Source organism: Phoca vitulina, unplaced genomic scaffold (assembly GCF_004348235.1).
Source record: "Phoca vitulina isolate PV1807 unplaced genomic scaffold, GSC_HSeal_1.0 scaffold77, whole genome shotgun sequence".
Classification (NCBI taxonomy): Eukaryota; Metazoa; Chordata; class Mammalia; order Carnivora; family Phocidae; genus Phoca; species Phoca vitulina.
Window position 1 is genome coordinate 961,624 of NW_022589780.1, and position 18,209 is coordinate 979,832.

Below are 18,209 nucleotides of genomic sequence, written 5' to 3' on the forward strand. Positions count from 1 at the left end.
AATCCTTTTAATATGTTAAGGCTTGTTCCCAGAATATTGTCTTTATTTGTAAACATTCTATGTGCACTTGAGAAAAATGTATATTTTACTGGTGTTTGTTTGAGTGTTCTGTAAATGTTATTCAGGTCAAGTTGATTAATAGTGTAAAGTGTACTGCATCCTTACTGATTTACTACTTGTTCTATCAATTACTAAGAGAAAGTACTGAAATCTTTGACTATAATTGTGGATTCGTTAATTTGTTAATTTTTCCTTGCAGTTCTTTAAGTTCTTTAAGTGTTTTGAAATTTTGTTATAAGGTGCTGAACATTTAAGATTGTTATGTTCTCATAATGAATGAATTCCCTTATCATCATGAATTAACCTTCTGTTATGTAATATTCTTTGCTCTGAAATCCATTTTGTCTGATATTAATATAGCCACTCCAGCTTTCTTTTGATTACCTTTATCATAGTATATATTATCCCATGTGTCTTCTTTTAACTAATTTTGTCTTTATATTATATTTAAAGTGTGTTTCTTGTAGGTAGCATATAGTTGAAAGTTGCTTTCTTTAATTCAGTGTGACTATCTGCCTTTTACTTGGGTCATCTATACCATTTATATTTAACATGATTATTGGTATGGTTAGGTTTAAATTTAGCATCTTTTTATTTGTCTTCTGTTTGTCCCATCTGTTCATTGTCACCCATTTTTCTTTTTTCTACTTTCTTGTGGATTGAGTATTTTTTATGATGACATTTATCTCATCTTTTGGCCTATTAGCTCTCTTCATTTTGTTATTTTAATTGTTATTTAAGTTCTATAGTGCATACGTTTAACTTATTGTAGTCTACCTTTAAGATATATAATGGAATGTAATACCACCATTCATTTTTAAATTTAATTCTCTTTTATATTCCATTTTATGAATGTACCAAAATGTATTAGGCCATCCATTAGTGATAGAATTTAGGTTGGTTGTATATTGTACTCTTTAAAAAAATTGCTGGATAAACATATTTTTATGTTTTTGTTCACTTTTGCAAGTATATCCATGGGATAAATTCATAGAGGTGAATTGCTCAGTTGGGCATTTTTCTGACATTCAGGTCCTCCTTGACAGTTTAGCAATTTAGATGACTTTATGTAAATTAACTAATATTTTAAAGATATTAGTGCTCTTTGAACACTACATCAAAAACTAATGATGTACTATATGTTGGCTAATTGAACTTAATAAAGAAAAGATATTGGTGCTCTTAAAATGAGTTCTAAAGTCACTGTGGTATAATTAACCATATAAAGCTATTATGTTTGATAAGAGTATCTCATTTTTTTAATTGTTTCCTTCTTTTTCAGCTTTGCGAGCAATTACTACATTAGAGAAGTTATTAATACCTGAAGATCCAGAGGAGAGTGGGACACTTAGAGATAAAGAGTCACCTGTCATGCTCCTCAGTTTAGCTGCCCAGTTTGCTTTAGAGGTAATTCTTATGTATTTATCCCCAAGATTTTTTACCTCTTTTCCATTTTGAGAGACAATTCATGGAACTCTTTAGAGGAGTTTGCTACAAAGAAAAGAAATTGGTCAGTAGTTGGTGTGAGAAGTAGGATCAGAGGTTTGTTTGTTTGTTTGAGATGGGATGAATGAGAACGCTTATATGCTGATGGAAATGACCTAGTAAGAGAACAAAAAGTTGACAATGTGTGTGAGAGAGAAAAGAGAATTGTTAGAGCAATGTCCTTAAACAGGCAAGAGGTGATGGACACAAGTGTATAAATTCAGGGATTGGCTTTAGGAAAGAAAATGGATAGTTCATCTATAAAAGCAGTTGAGAAGTTAGAGTATGTGGTGTGTTCCCTGGTGTATGAATAAATGTGGTAGTGGGAATCTGGAAGTTTTTTTTTCCTGATGTCTTCAGTTTTTTCAATAAAGTAGGAAACAAGGTCATCACCTGGAGTGAGAATGGGAGAGGAGATGTTGGGGAGTTTGAGAAGATAGGGTAAGGTATAAACTAATCATGCAGGAAAGCAAGAAAGTGAATGACATGCTAGTGTGGGATGCTTGCGCAGTAAGTGTTAAGGCCTATTTGATGACATTTTAAAATAAAAGAAATAGTTGTACAGGTTTTTATCCAGCCACTTGCAGCTAAATGGATGTAGGCACAAAAGTCAGTAGAAAGTTGGATTTAACCAGGTTTGTGGTTTTGCCAGATGAATACAATGAAGCAAAGGAGGAAGAGTAGGAAAATCAAGAAACAAGGAAGTGATTATCATTAATCCCCATGGAATTTAAACTGGTCGTGGAGGAGGACATCAAGGGGATGAGGGGCAGTGAAAAATTCGTAACATGAATGGTTTGGAGGTCTAAGTGCAGTGGAAGGATTGCTGGAGTAACAGAAGGGAGTGAATTAGAAAGGTAGGAGATGGTGGTCAGAAAGTGGAATATATGAAACAGAGCAGGACCAAGATGAGGAAGTGAGGTACTTAAGGAAGCACCCACTTTCTGAGTCATGCAAGTGCAGAGTTGGTTCTTGCATGACCGTAAGAGTGAGTGCCTCCTTAAATTTTGCACCTTAAGAGCCTCACTTACATCACTTAGCTCACCCTAGTCCCAGCCCTGACTGAGAGTATGGAAGGTTTGCAACCATTAGTAACGACAGAGTCCAACACAGAGATCGATGGAACAGAATAGAAAACCCAGAAATAAACCTATAATTATATGGTCAATTAACTTTTGACAAAGGCGGAGAGAATATGCTGTGGGAAAAAGTCTCGTCAACAAATGGTGCTGGGAAAACTGGACAGTTACATGCAAAAGAATGAAACTGGACCACTTTCTTACACCATACACAAAAATAAACTCAAAATGTGACCTAAATGTGAGACCTGAAATCATAAAAATCCTAGAAGAGACCACAGGCAGTAATTTCTCTGACATCAGCCGTAGCAACATTTTTCTAGATATGTCTCCTGAGGCAAGGGAAATCAAAACAAAAATAAACTGTTGTGACTACATCAAAATTAAAAGCTTCTCCACAGTGAAGGGGATAATCAACAAACCTAAAAGACAACGTACTGAATGGAAGAAGATATTTGCAAATGACATATCCAATAAAGGGGCAGGATCCAAAATATATAAAGAACCGACACAACTTCAACACCCAAAAAAACAAATACTCCAGTTTAAAAATGGGCAGAAGACATGAACAGACATTTCTCCAAAGAAAACTTACAGATGGCCAACAGACACATGAGAAGACAGTCAACAGTAATGAGAGGGTACAGTCAATGACTGTGCTAGTGAACAGCTAATAATTGGCAGAGTAGAATTCAAGGAAATAAGAGACTAGGATATTAGGAGGATCATCTGTCTATATATTGAAAGTGCCAAAAACTAAGACAGGAGTAGTTTTTAGAGAAAATAACTGTACAGTAGATAAGTCATCAAGAAATGAGAAGAAATGGCCAGAGAGCTGATAGATCAGCACAATGAGAAATGGTGGGTGATATAGTCTGATGAAGGAAATTCAAAGCTTGGGATTTGGGGAGGGGGGAAGGGAAAATGATTTAAAACAGCAATGAAGAGCAAAAACAACGCCTACTCCATCTCCAGGTCTATGGGTAGAAGGGAAATGAGAGCAAAATCACCACTACTTGAGAGGGCTTCTTTGGAAGCAGTATCCTTGGTGGGACCTAGATTTCCATTACAGAAAGAATGTGGAGGGAACTTTCAGAGAAGAGGTTGCTCATAGAGAAGATTTTGATGATAATGAACTGGACTTTAGAGAACAAAAGTGGAAAGATTAGGGGAGTTGGGGAGAAATGGGAAAAGAGGGATTTATAGAGCTTTATGGGGATTCGGGTGCTAAAAATGAAGGTCGGGTTTCCTTTGGTTACTGCTAATGAAAAAGGATAAAGATCACCATAAAATTAGTCCTAGTGGGTTCATGGCAGTGTTTGCAAGTCTGTGAGTATTTGTGGATAGGGAGGAGTGGATTTCTGGGGCCAATATGAACCTGTTCTGGTTTTGTCAATGAGTTGTTTCTTCATTCTATCATCTTGCATTAGCTCTTTTGATCATATAAAATGACAAGTTCAGATTTTTTTTCTTGTCCTTAAAGGACAGGAATATAGGTAACATTTTGTATAAGTACCACTTTGAAATGTAGTTTAACATATTATATTTGTTCTTTTTAGAATGGACAGCAAATTGTGGCAGGAAAAGCTTTGGAATATTTAGCTCGATATTCAGAAGACCCGCAACAAGTCCTTACAGCTTTAAAGTAAGTAATTCGCATCCTGTAGATGTGAAAGGATTTCCTCTTAATCTTGGTCTATAAACTTTGTCAAAATAGTGCTGAGGTGATGTGATCAGGCCTACTGTACCAACTGTTATTTTAAATTTTTTCAAGCTTTATTGAGATATAATTGACAGATAACGTTGTATAAGTTTAAGGTGTATAACCTGATAATTTGAAACGTGCATATATTGTGAAATGATTGGCACAACAAAATTAGTTAACATATTCATCACCTCACAAAATTACAATTTCTTTGTGTGTGGTAAGAACATCTAAGATTTAGTCTCTTCCCGACTTTCAGATATGTAATACAGTCTTGTTAACTATCGTCACCATGCTCTACATTAGATCCCCAGAACTTGTGCATCTTATAATTTGAAGTTTGTACCCTTTGACCACATTTCCCCACTTCTTCCACACCTAGCTCCTAGCAAACACTGTTCTACTGTTTCTATGTTTTTCACTTTTTTAAAAAAAAGATTCAGCATATAAGTGAGATAATACAGTATTTGTCTTTGTCTTTTCACTTAGCACAATGCCCTCAAAGTCCATCCATGTTGTCACAAAAGGCAGGATTTCCTTCTTTTATATGACTAAATAATACTCCTGTGGGGGTGGGGTGCCTGGGTAACTCAGTCAGTTAAGGGTCTGACTCTTGATTTGGGCTCAGGTCATGATCTCAGGGTCATGAGATCGAGCCCTGCATCAGGCTTTGCGCTGGGCATGGAGTCTATTTGAGATTCTCTTTCTCTCTTTTCCTCTGCCCCTCCCCCCACTCGTGCTCTCTCTCTCTCTCTCTCTCTCTCTCTCTCTCCCCCCCCCCTCTAAAATAAATAAGTTAGGGGCGCCTGGGTGGCTCAGTTGTTAAGCGTCTGCCTTCGGCTCAGGTCATGATCCCAGGGTCCTGGGATCGAGCCCCTCATCGGGCTCCCTGCTCTGTGGGAGGCCTGCTTCTCCCTCTCCTGCTTCCCCCCTGCTTGTGTTCCCTCTCTCACTGTGTCTCTGTCAAATAAATAAATAAAATCTTTAATAAAATAAAATAAAATAAATGTTAATTAAAAAATACTCTTGCGTGTGTGTGTACATACCACATTTTCTTTATCCATTCATCTATCAGTGGACACTTAAGTTGTTTCCATGTCTTGGCTATTGTGAATAATGCTGCAATGAACATGAAGGTTCAGATACCTTTTCAAGACAGTGATTTTCTTTCCTTTGGATCTATACCCAAAAGTGGGATTGCTGGATCATATGGTAGTTCTGTTTTTAATTTTTGAGGAACCTCCATACTGTTTTCCAGTGGCTGCACCAATTTATGTTCCCATCAAGAATGTCGAAGGTTTCCCTCTTTTCCACATCCTCACCAAAACTTATCTGTCTTTTTGATACTGGCCATTCTAACAGGTGTGAGGTGATACTTCATTGTAGTCTTGATTTGCATTTCCCTGATGATTAGTGATGTTCAGCATCTTTTCATGTATTTGTTGACATGCATGTCTTCTTTGGAAAAAATGTCTATTCAAGTCCTTTGCCCATTTTTAAATCAGATTATTTGTTGATTTTTTTTTTTTTGAGTTGTATAGGCTCCTTATTTGTTTTGTATAGTAACCCCTTATCAGATACATGGTTTGCAAATATTTTCTCCTATTCTGTAGGTTGCCCTTTCATTTTGTTTCCTTTGCTGTGCAGAAGCTTTGTGGTTTGATGTAGTCCCACTTGTTCATTTTTGCTTGTGCTTTGGGTTTCATATCTAAAAAGTCATTGTCAAAGAGCTTTTCCCCTGTGTTTTCTTTTAGGAGGTTTACTGTTTTCAGGTCTTAAGTGTTTAATCCATTTCAAGTTAATTTTTGTGAGTAGTGAAAGATAGTGGCCCAATTTCATTTTTTTGCATGTGAATAATCTAGTTTTACCAGCAACATTTACTGAAAAGACTATCTTTCCCCCATTGAATATTCTTGACTCTCTTCTCAAATATTAGTTAACATGGTATATACATGGTTTATACATGGGTTTATTTCTGGACTCTCTGTTCTTTTGGTGTATGTTGCTATTTTTGTGGTGGTACCATGCTGTTTTGATTACTATAGCTTTGTGGTATAGTTTGAAACCAGGAGGTGTGATGTCTCCAGCTTTATTCTTTCTCAAGGTTGCTTTGGCTATTCAGGGTATTTTGTGTTTCCAAAAGAATTTTAGGATTTTTTTTCTATTTCTGTGAAAAATGTCTTTGGAAATTTGATAAAGATGCTTAAAGTTAAAAAAAAGATATCAGTTGGGGTGCCAGTCAGTTAAGCATCTGCTTTTGGCTCAGGTCACAATCTCAGGGTCCTGGGATCAAGCTCCTCATTGGGCTCCCTGCTCAGCGGGGAGTCTGCTTCTCCCTCTCCCTCTGCCCCTCCCCCTGCTGTGCCCTCTCTCTCTCTCAAATAAATAAATAATTCATCTTTAAAAAAAAGACATCAGTTGAACTTGATTTTTCCCCCTTTTCTCTTTTTATGAAGGAAAATGGTCTATCAAAAGGGAACTTTTAGGGGCGCCTGGGTGGCTCAGTCGTTAAGCATCTGCCTTTGGCTCAGTTCATGATCCCGGGGTCCTGGGACCGAGCCCCACATCGGGCTCCTTGCTCAGCGGGGAGCCTGCTTCTCCCTCTCCCTCCGCTCCTGCTTGTGTTCCCTCTCTTGCTGTCTCTCTCTCTCTGTCAAATAAATAAAGTCTTTAAAAAAAAAAAAGGGAACTTTTACATACAGTAGTGAGATAGAGGGTGAGGTTAGGACATGATAACTCCTAATGATGTGACTGAGAATATGTCAGTGGCAAAAATCAGAAACCAGAAGGGTGCTATAGTGGTTTTCCTATTGGTCAACTACACTTGAAAAGAAATGGAGTCACAGAAGTAAGTATCAGAGAAGTCTTGAGTTACTTGCATGCCTTCAGTCAGATAAATATCTAAAATCACTCAGGATAGATGGTATTTTTAAAAAGATTTTTAGCATTTAAAACTTTACAAGCTAGCTTATTTTGTTAGTTCATCATTATGCTGTTAGATCCCCTTGAAAGAACAGTCATCCTAATTTATGTGGAACCCAAAGGCCACCTCCAGGTTCCTTAAGAAAAATATTAAGATCTGTACATTATACCTGATGTTCTAGCGGGTGATTTGGAGCAATGATATAAACAGTGGAACTATTTAAGAATTTGTCATAAGCAGCACTTTTGTTTTTAAATTATTTTCTTAAATTACTCTCCCCAAATTATAAAATTTGCATGTTTTCATTACAACCATTAAAACAATACAAAGATCTATAAGTAAAATAAAATTAGTCTCCTCCTTACCCTCTCTGTTCTCACTTTTGCCTCCTGGGGTAATCAAGATTAATAAGTTGGTCAGTATTCTTTCACATGTTTTTTTTCTAAGCATCACTTTTTGTATTACTTTATCATACAGGTGTTTGTTTCGTCTAGTTCTCCCAAGAGTGTCTCAGATGCCAGAATCTGAAAGCAAGTAAGTTGAAATAACTTACTTACATATGTACTTACAGAAATGATGTATTTGCCATTAGAATAATTATAGTAACTTTCAATATAAACCTTATGTTGAGAGATGTCCAGTATAGTAAGATCAATATAGGCTCTGGCGCCAGTCTTCCTGGATTCATATCCTGTCTCTGCCACTTATTAGATGTGTAACCTGGGCTTTTATTTCCCCATCTGTAAAATGAAAATAGAATAGTACCTACCTTATGGGGTTGCTGTGATGACTCAAAGAGTAAATACATGAAAACACTTTGAAGAGTGCCAAGCACTTACTAAGCCCTCAATAATGTTAGCTATGATTTTACTATGATATTGCATCTGTTTCCCCCTTTCTTAACATGAGATATATATAGTCAGGTCTCTTACTTCGCCACAGAAACATATAACCTGGTCAGCTTATTGATTGTGAATCTGTATCAGCTCAGCTGGGAGTATTCAAATATCTTTCTGCTCACAGTTGCTGTGGCATAAGACATCAAGAACTTAACAATTGGTGGAAGAATTAGGTCACCAATTTTTCATTCACGAAATTCACTACCTCCTAATGATTTGAGAGAAAACTCTATTCTGGGTCTTGATTAGGGAAAACTTTCAGAGAAGTAATCACTCATCTCTGTATTCTCTACTTAGATAAAAACTCTGTAATAGTGTATCTCTACTTTGCTTTTGCTATATATATAATTTGTACCTGGAGGCAGTACATTTTTTCAGCTAAATTCTTTGGGAAATATCTGTGACTGAGATAATACTGGACTGATGACTTAACTTTTTTCATGATACAAATTTTACCCAAGCATAAATTTTGCCTCTTCTTTACAGGCTCTATGAATATATTAAAAGAATGCAAATAAACTAAAAAAGATACTGAGAAAATTATAAATTTTAATAATGACCAAATATTTGATGATATTAAGACATTAATTTTTAGACCTATAATGATAGTGTGGTTATTGCTTTTTAAAAGAATCTTTATCTCTTAGAGACACATCCTAAAGTATTTATGGATGAAATGATACGATGTCTAGAATTGGTTTCAAAATAATAGGGGAGGGAAAAGAATGGGTGGAGGTGTGATTGAAATAAGCTCGATGATGAGTTTAATAATTACTGAAGCTGGGTAATGGATACATGGGGATCCATTTGTCTGTTAACATAGAAACATCTTGGAAATTTTCCACAATAAAAAGCTTAAAAATACAATGGTATTGGAATAGGCTTGTATGGTGACTGATGGCAGCTACACTTGGGATGAGCATGGCATAATGTATAGACTTGTCTAATCACTGTGTTGTATACCTGAAACTAGTGTTACATTATGTGTCACCTATACTTCAATTTTCACAATTTTAAAAAGTCATTTAAAAAATTTTAAAAAGAAAAGAAACTCAGAGACTAAACGTAGCTAGTAGATTATAAGATCTCTTTGAGGGCTAGGACTATTTGTATTTATCTTTGTATCTCTGAAACCTAGGACAGTATCTGACACATAATAGCCGCTCAGTTTATTTAAATGGCTGAATATCAATCAGTTCTTCACAAGAAGATCTTTAGTACTGGTATTAAAAAGTGCTTCATATTCCATGTAATTGTGACATATAGTCAAACCTTACTCATTAAAATCAATTTGGAAATGGGGAAAGGAAAGGAATCCTATTTAAATTAATGATAAACTTAAATTACAGAATAGTTTAAAAATAGACCTTTATTGTTCCCAAGTAAATATAGTCATAAAGAACATCTGCTAGCAGTGTTTTCAGAGAGCAGACAGCACTTATTTAACAAATAGATTATTAAAAAAATAAAAGCCCAATTCAGTGAAAGAGCCCGAGAATTGAGTTCCAGTTTCAGTCATTTCACTAACTCCGGTTCACCTTAGACAACAACAACTTATTTTAACTTCTCTAAGCTTTATTTTTTTCATCTTCTAAAAAAAGCTAGACTGGGTAATCTTTAAAGTTCCTTTCTCTTCTAAAAAACCCATGGTTTTCATTTAGCAGTATCTACCTAAGTTAACAACTCGCGTGCTAAAATTTTTTTTAAAGCAGTTTGTCTCTTAAATAGACTATATACATCCCGTTCCAGTTCCTCATTCTTATTTATACTATGTATTAGCATTAATGGACCCTTACTGGATTATTTTATAGTCACTGAATTAAATAAGTGAGGAAGTCAACTTTAGATCAGCTGAAATTCAAATCAATAAAGTTTACTTTAAGAAGTTATTTTAAGTAAACCAGACTTCTATTTATCTCTGAGAAAGCTGCCACTTTTCCTGAAGCATAGTCTTTATTATGTAATACTAGAGCTCCTCATGATAGGGATAGTCTCATAGTATACTCTAGTATACTTAACTTCCTTAGTTGAACTTGCCAGTACTTCCATATTCATTCCTTTGTTCAGTAAAATGACATGTTTTCCTCTGTTAAAATTTATATACCCCTTAAAGAAATTTGACAAAGGGTCAAGAGACCTGTGTTGTAGACCTTTATGAAAACTGTGGAAAAAAAAAAAGAGAGAGAAACCTGTGTTGTAGTCCTGAAATTGTCATTAATTGCATGACATTAGACACATCATCCTCCATTTCCAGATCTGGTTCCTCATCTATAAAATGAAGGGTCTGGACTGGATAAGTGCTTTTTAAAATATATTTCAGAACCCTGGAAATTCTGTGGCACAGCCTCAGGGACTTCCAGGAAGGTGAGGCTCTAGGCCTCTTCTCACCACTGGTTCAAACAGAACAGCTAAACTTACATCTTTTCTTGTATATTAGATTTTCATCAAAGTTTATTTGAAACAAGGGTTCTAATTCCTCTCTTCAAAAAAGAAAAAGCTTGAAAATCACAAAAATTACTCTCTGCTCTCAAATTCAGTGACCCTGTAATATAAATCCTTTGCTGAGAGTAGGAGTAGAAGGGGAAGAGAGAAAAAATGTGAGAGCACTGGGGAATGAAGAACAGTATCCTATAGTGAGGAAAAATAGTGTTGAAATGATAGGATGGAGCCTCGAACAATAAACTTCACAGTTTTGCGTTGTCTTTGTGTAGCTCTCTTGGGGTCTCATTTTGGTACTTTTCTGTAGTAAAGCTTTGGAACAGTAGGAAAACACTCTTTTCTTTATTTTTTAGAAAGAAAGAAATGGATAGACTTTTGACTTGCTTGAATACAGGTAAATATCATCTTGGTTATTTTCACTCCTTCATCTTGCCTCTGTCTTCTATTAAATTCTCCAAGTACACGACTCAGACAGACTTCATGTTTGAGTTAAGCTTCATGCTTTTATTAATGTTTGCCATAGAAGTCTACTTTGGTTTCTTTATTCACAAGCAGAGAAAAGTTTATCATCACTCACATTCATCTCCAAATGTGATTTCAGCTCTCTTTTTATTCCAATTTATTTTAAAGACATTTCCTTCCTTCCTTCTGTCCTTCTTTCTGTCTGTCCTTATTGCTGTTTGATCCTAACCTAAGAATAGAGCAGGTGAAAAAGGATCAAGACAAATAAAAATGCTGTGCACCCTGTTAATTTTCATGCTCTCTGAATCAGATTCAGATTGTTTACTCTGTTATTTTGAAACTTGTTTATCGAACTACCCAAGCCTATGTCCTCTCCCCTTTCTACTACTAATTCCTCCCTCTTCACTTCAAGCTAACCTCCTAGCCACATCGATTTCTTTTTTCCAAATCTGTGCTTTCTTACCCAATGTCTCTTTTGCCTAACAGCTCTTCCTATTTCCACTACCCAAGTACCTATTTCCTCATGTCCAAAACATCTTAGAAACTTTATTTTCTTTATTTCAGGAGTTCAGTTTTATACCTCAGTTACCTATCACTAAGGTGTTAAGTGTAGCAAAGTGGTTTAGAAACCAAGGCTTTCATACTTGGCTGTTTGGTATTCTTACCTCTCAGAAGGGTATGTGGGTAGGTAGTAAATGTCTTGGGATGATGACAGCATGTTCTGGTTCTTCAGTATGCTTGCTGTGGGAGCTCAGTAAGTATTATGGCAACCTGTTGATACTCTTCCAGTTCTCCATCTCCATTTCAGTCTTTTTAATGATTGTTCCTACTCTTTTGTTTCCTTACATGTAAATCCTATCTTTCTACCTCAGGTGGTGAATGATTAAGTAAAATTATAAATCTCTCCAAAGATGTGTTTGTTCCCCCAAAGTTTGAGTTAACTGCTTCTTGGAGCTTTGGTAATGCTTTGTGTCATTTTAATTACTTTTGGTATGTACCTATGCACACACACACACAAAGAATTTTCTCATTTCAAACCCAAAACAGTTTGACTGTTTTTAAGGCAGTATTAAAAATTTTGCTAGAGTATAAAGTAAAAGACCTCACTATAAAATCTTTCTTTTCAATGCAGCACTCCTGAAACTCTCTCAGCCTTTCAATGGAGAGGCCTCGACTTCAGACTCAAGAGCTAATGAAGCTCATTGGTTTCGAAAAATAGGTAAAAGGATATTCTGTGGCTATGGGAAACTGGTGGGTGGTAGAATCAGACATGTGGATTCACATTCTGGCTCTTTTTTTTTTTCAAGATTTTATTTATTTATTTATTTGAGAGCAAGCAAGCAAGCAGGGGGAGGAGGAGAGGGAGAGGGACAAGCAGACTCCCCTCTGAGCACAGACCCCAATGCGGGGCCTGTTCTCATGACCCTGAGACCACAACCTGAGCTGAAACCAAGAGTTGGACGCTCAGCCGACTGAGCCACCCAGGCACCCCAAATTCTGGCTCTTTATGTGTAGCAGTGGGTACAAGGATAACTTACTTAATCCCAGTTTCATTATTTATAAAAGGGAAACAATTATACATACTTCACAGGGCTAGTAAAGGTTTTAAATAAAAACCTGGGACATAGTAGGTACTCAATAAAGATTAGTTTTCTTTTTCTCTAGAAATGGGTCTAAGAATAAAATGAGGACTTAACAATTGCAGGTCCCCAAGGCTATGCTCCTAAATTTGATCTGGAATGCCTAACTTATCTCTAAATTTGATTTATCAAAAATAAATTACCTGTGGGATACCTGGCTGGCTTAGTATAAGTACAACATGCAACTCTTGATCTCCGGGTCATGAGTTTGAGCCCCATGTTGGGCATAGAGATTACATAAAAAATAAAAATGAAAAGTCAACTACATGCAGCAAAATGAATGAATCTCACAAACATAATGTTGAACAAAAGAAGTCAGACATTGACTCCATTTATATGTGGTAATAAAAAAAAGCAGGCAAAACTAATTTATGATATTAGAATTGAAGATAGTGGTTTCCCTTGAAGGGAGTTGGACTTGAAGAGGGATGCTTGGGTTGCTTCTGAGTTTCTGGTAATGATCAAGGTCTGTCTTGATCTGGATTGGTCACATCATTATATTCACTTTGAAAATTCATCAAGCTAACCAATTATAAGTTGTGTAATTTACTTTATTAGGCTTAATTTCAGTAAAAACACTTTAAAAATTGTGGAGGCAATTGCTTCTCGGCCTTTTGGCTAATTTCAAGTATAAAAATTGTGGAGGCAGTTATTACAGTGATAAGTAATCAAGAGCAATTAAGCAGCAATGTCACAAAGTGGACTCGTTCTCATGAATCTTTTTCTGCTTTACGGGGTTTACGGGGACTCTAATCTAGGAGAAAATGGAATAAACACAGCAATCTGGCTTCTCAGAAACTTACGCAACTAATTGAAAATAACACCCATTTAAACTATAGAAAGGTTTATAATGACTTTGATCTTTTGGAAGTTTGAGAAGTTGTTTTCCAATACTTCTTTCACTGAAATTTAATTTTAATTTTCCAACATGAAGATTATGCTAAATGTTGCCAAATGGGGCCTTCCAATGTTCTATGGAAGATGTGAATCTTTACAACAATTTTCTTCAGCCTTTGATTCTAGTGTACCCTGTTCTTTGCTGAACTTTTTTTCTTTTCAAGTTTTTATTTAAATTCCAGTTAGCTAAGATATAGTGTAATATTAGTTTCAGGTGTAGAATTTAGTGATTCATCATTTACATACAACAACCAGTGTTCATCACAAGTTCCCTCCTTAATACCCATCATCGTTTAACCTATCCCCCTGCCCACCTCACCACCAGTAACCCTCAGTTTGTTCTCTATAGTTTGGAGTCTGTTTCTTGGTTTGCCTGTCTTTTTTCCCCTATGTTGATCTGTTTTGTTTCTTAAATTCCACATATGAGGGAAATCATTTGGTGTTTTGTCTTTCTCTGACTTATTTCACTTAGCATAATACTCTCTAGCTCCATCCACATCATTGCAAATGGCAAGATTTCATTCTTTTTATGGCTGAGTAATAATCCATTATACACACACACACACACACACACACACATACACATCACATCTTTATCCATTAATCAGTTGTTGGACATTTGGGCTCTTTACATAATTTGGCTATTGTAGATAAGGCTGCTATAAAAACATCAGGGTGCATATATCCCTTTGAATCAGTATTTTTGTATTCTTCAGGTAAATACCTAGTAGTGCAATTGCTGGATCATAGGACAGGTCTATTTTTAACTTTCTGATGAACCTCTCCATGTTCATCAGAGATAGTGGCCTGTAGTACTCTTTTTTGGTAGAGTCTTTGTCTGGTTTTGGAATCAGGGTAATGCTGGCCTTACAGAATGAGTTTGGAAATTCTCCTTCCTTTTCTGTTTTTTGGAACACTTTGAAAAAAATAGGTATTAGCTCTTGTTTAAATATTTGGTAGAGGGCGCCTGGGTGGCTCAGTTGGTTAAGCGACTGCCTTCGGCTCAGGTCATGATCCCGGAGTCCTGGGATCGAGTCCCACATCGGGCTCCCGGCTCAGCGGGGAGCCTGCTTCTCCCTCTGACCCTCTCCGCTCTCATGCTGTTTCTCTCTCTCTCTCTCTCTCTCTCTCTCTCTCTCTCAAGTAAATAAATAAATAAAATCTTTTAAAAAATAAATAAATAAATAAATAAATATTTGGTAGAATTTCCCTATGAAGCCATCTGGCCTGGGACTTTTGTTTGTTGGGAAATTTTTGATTACTGATTCAGTTTCTTTACTGGTTATCAGTCTGTTTTAATTTTCTATTTCTTCCTGTTTCAGTTTTGGTAGTTTATATGTTTCTAGGAGTTAATCCATGTTTTTCTAGGTTGTCCAGTTTGTTGGCATATAATTTCTCATAAGATTCTCTTATAATTGTTTGTATTTCTGTGGTGTTGTTATTTGTCCTCTCTCATTTGTGATTTTCTTTATTTGGGTCCTTTCTCTTTTCTTTTTGATAAATCTAGCTGGGGTTTATCAATTTTATTATTTTTTTCCAAGAACCAATACCTGGTTTCATTGATCTGTTCTTTTTTTTTTTTAAGATTTATTTATTTATTTGAGAGAGAGTGCAAACAGAGGGGAGGGGTTCATGGAACGATGAAAGGCTTGATCTCAGGGTTCTGAGATCACGACCTGAGCCAAAACCAAGAGTTGGATGCCCAACTGACTGTGCCACCCAGACACCCCTTCATTTATCTGTTCTACTGGGGTTTTTTTTAGGTTCTGTATAATTTATTTCTGCTCTAATCTTTATTATTTCCCTTCTTCTGATGGCTTTAGGCTTCATTTGTTCTTTATTTAGCTAGTTTAGGTTTAAGGTTAGGTTGTTTATTTGAGATTTTTCTTCTTGAGGTAGGCTTACATTGCTATATACTTCCCTCTGAGGACCACTTCTGCTGCATCCAAAAGGTTTTGGACTATTGTGTTTTCATTTTCATTTGTTTCCATGTATTTTTTTATTTCTTCTTTGATTACCTGGTTGACCCATTCATTCTTTAGTAGCATGTTGTTTAACCTCCATGTATTTGTGGCCTTTCCTAATTTTTTCTTGTGGTTCACTTCAAGTTTCATAGTGTTGGGGTCAGAAAATATTCATGTTATGATCTCAGTCTTTTTGTACTTGCTGAGCCTGATTTGACCTAGTATGATCTCTTCTGGAGAATGTCCCATGTGCACTCAAAAAGAATATGTATTCTGCTGCTTTGGGATGAAATGATCTGAATATATCTGTTAAGTCCATCTGGTCTGTTGTGTCATTCAAAGCCATTGTTTCCTTGTTGATTTTCTGCTTAGATGGTCTGTCTACTGCAGTAAGTGGGGGTATTAAAGTCTCCTATTATTATTGTACTATTACCAATGAGTTCCTTTATATTTGTTAGTAATTGTTTTATATATTTGGGTGCCCCCATGTTGGGTGCATAAATATTTACAGTTGTTAGATCTTCTTGCTGGTTTGTCCCCTTTATTATTATATAGTACCCTTCTTTGGGTACTGTTGTTACAATCTTTGTTTTATTTTTTTTAAAGATTTTATTTATTCATTTGAGAGAGAGAGAGACAGAGCACAAGCAGGGGGAGAGGCAGAGGGAGAAACAGACTCCCAGCTGAGCCAGGAGCCCAATGTGGGGCTTGATCCCAGGACCTGGAGATCATGACCTGAGCCGAAGGCAGATGCCCAACCATCTGAGCCACCCAGGTGCCCCTAGTCTTTGTTTTAAAGTCCCGTTTGGGGACGCCTGGGTGGCTCAGTCAGTTAAGTGTCTGCCTTCGGCTCAGGTCATGACCCCAGGGTCCTGGATCGAGACCCACATCAGACTCCTTGCTCAGCAGGAAGCCTACTTCTCCCTCTGCCTGCCACTCCCTCTGCTTGTAAGTGCTTGCTCTCTCTCTCTCTCTCTGACAAATAAATAAATAAAATTAAAAAAAATAAAGTCCAGTTTGTCTGAGATAAATATTCCTACTCCATTTTTAAAAAATATCCCTGGGGCGCCTGGGTAGCTCAGTCATTAGGCGTCTGCCTTCAGCTTGGGTCGTGATCCCAGGGTCCTGGGATCAAGCCCCGCATCGGCCTCCCTGCTTCACGGGAAGCCTGCTTCTCCCTCTCCCACTCCCCCTGCTTGTGTTCCCTCTCTTACTGTGTCTCTCTCTGTCAAAAAATAAATAAAATCTTTAAAAAAAATATCCCTTTGTGTGATAGATGTTTCTCCATCCCCTCACTTTCAATCTGCAGGTGTCTTTGGGTCTAAAATGAGTCTCTTGTAGGCAGCATATAGATGGGACTTGTTTTCTTATCCATTCTGACACCCTATATCTTTTGATTGGAGCATTTAGTCCATTAACATTCACAGTAATTATTGGTAGATATGTATTTAGTGCCATTTTATCCCTTGTTTTGTCATTGTTACTGGAGATTTTTCTTGTTCCTTTCTAGTCTTTGTCATTTTTTTATCTTTCTTTCCCACTCAAGGAGTGCCGTTTAATATTACTTGCAGGGCTGGTTTAGTGGTCACAAACTCTTCTAGTTTTTGTTTGTCTGGGAAACTCTTTATCTCTCCTTCTATTCTGAATGATAGCCTTGCTGGATACAGTATTCTTGGCTGCAGATTTTTCCCATTCTGCATGTTGAATATATTATGGCACTGCCTTCTGGCTTGCCAAGTTTCTGTGGAGAGATCTGCAGCTAACCTTATGGGTCTTCCCTTGTAAGTTAAGAACTTCTTTTGTCTTGCTGTTTTTAGAATTTTTTTCTTTATCACCATATTTTGCAAATTTAATTACAGTATGTCTTGGTGTTGGTCTGCTTTTGTTGATATTGATGGGAGTTCTCTGTGTCTCCTGGATTTTTATGTCTGTTTCTTTCCCCAGATTAGGGAAGTTCTCAATTATTATTTCTTCAAATAAACTTTCTGCTCCCTTTTCCCTCTCTTCTTCTTCTGGGACTCTTATGATATGAATGGTGTTACATTTGATGGAATCACTGAATTCCTTAAGTGTATTCTCATGATCCATAACTACTCTTCGTTTATTGTGCAGCTTCATTATTTTCTATTATTCTATCTTCTTTATCACTTATTTGTTGCTTTGCTTCTTCCATGCTGGTGGTCATTACATCCAGTTGGTTTTGAATCTTAGTTATTGCATTTTCCATTTCTAATTGTTTTTTAACTCTTTTATCTCTGCGATAAGGGTCTCCCTGCAGTCTTCCATGCTCTTCTCAAGCCCAGTGTGTATCCTTATGATTGTTGCTTTAAATTCTCCATCAGGCATGTAACTTACATCTGTCTTGATTACATGTCTGGCCATGACCTTTTGTTGTTCTTTCTTTTGAGATGAATTCCTCCATCTTGGCATTTTGTCTATGCCTCTGCCTTCTTCTGTGTGTGCCTATTATGTTTCCTGCTCCTGAGAGTAATGGCTCTATGAGGAAGAGGTCACTTAGTGCTCAGGGCCTGGGCACTCAGGGAGTGTCTCTTGAGTGTGCTGCATGCACTCTGCTGGTGTGTTTTGGCTGCTTTATTCTTTAGGTCATTTGTCTGCAGAGACGTTCCTTGCCTGCAGTGGGCAGTTTTTGGACCTT

At 36.7% G+C, this 18,209-nt stretch overlaps 1 protein-coding gene across 1 annotated transcript in view; it reads left to right on the forward strand.

Annotated features, from left to right (window-relative positions):
- TEX11 (testis expressed 11) overlaps positions 1-18,209 on the forward strand; it is a 299,352-nt gene that overhangs the window by 203,834 nt on the left and 77,309 nt on the right. The window contains exons 18-22 of the mRNA XM_032393867.1: positions 1,343-1,467; positions 4,184-4,269; positions 7,730-7,786; positions 10,944-10,984; positions 12,185-12,271. Coding sequence (XP_032249758.1) covers positions 1,343-1,467; positions 4,184-4,269; positions 7,730-7,786; positions 10,944-10,984; positions 12,185-12,271 — 396 coding nt within the window. The remainder of the gene's footprint in view (positions 1-1,342; positions 1,468-4,183; positions 4,270-7,729; positions 7,787-10,943; positions 10,985-12,184; positions 12,272-18,209) is intronic.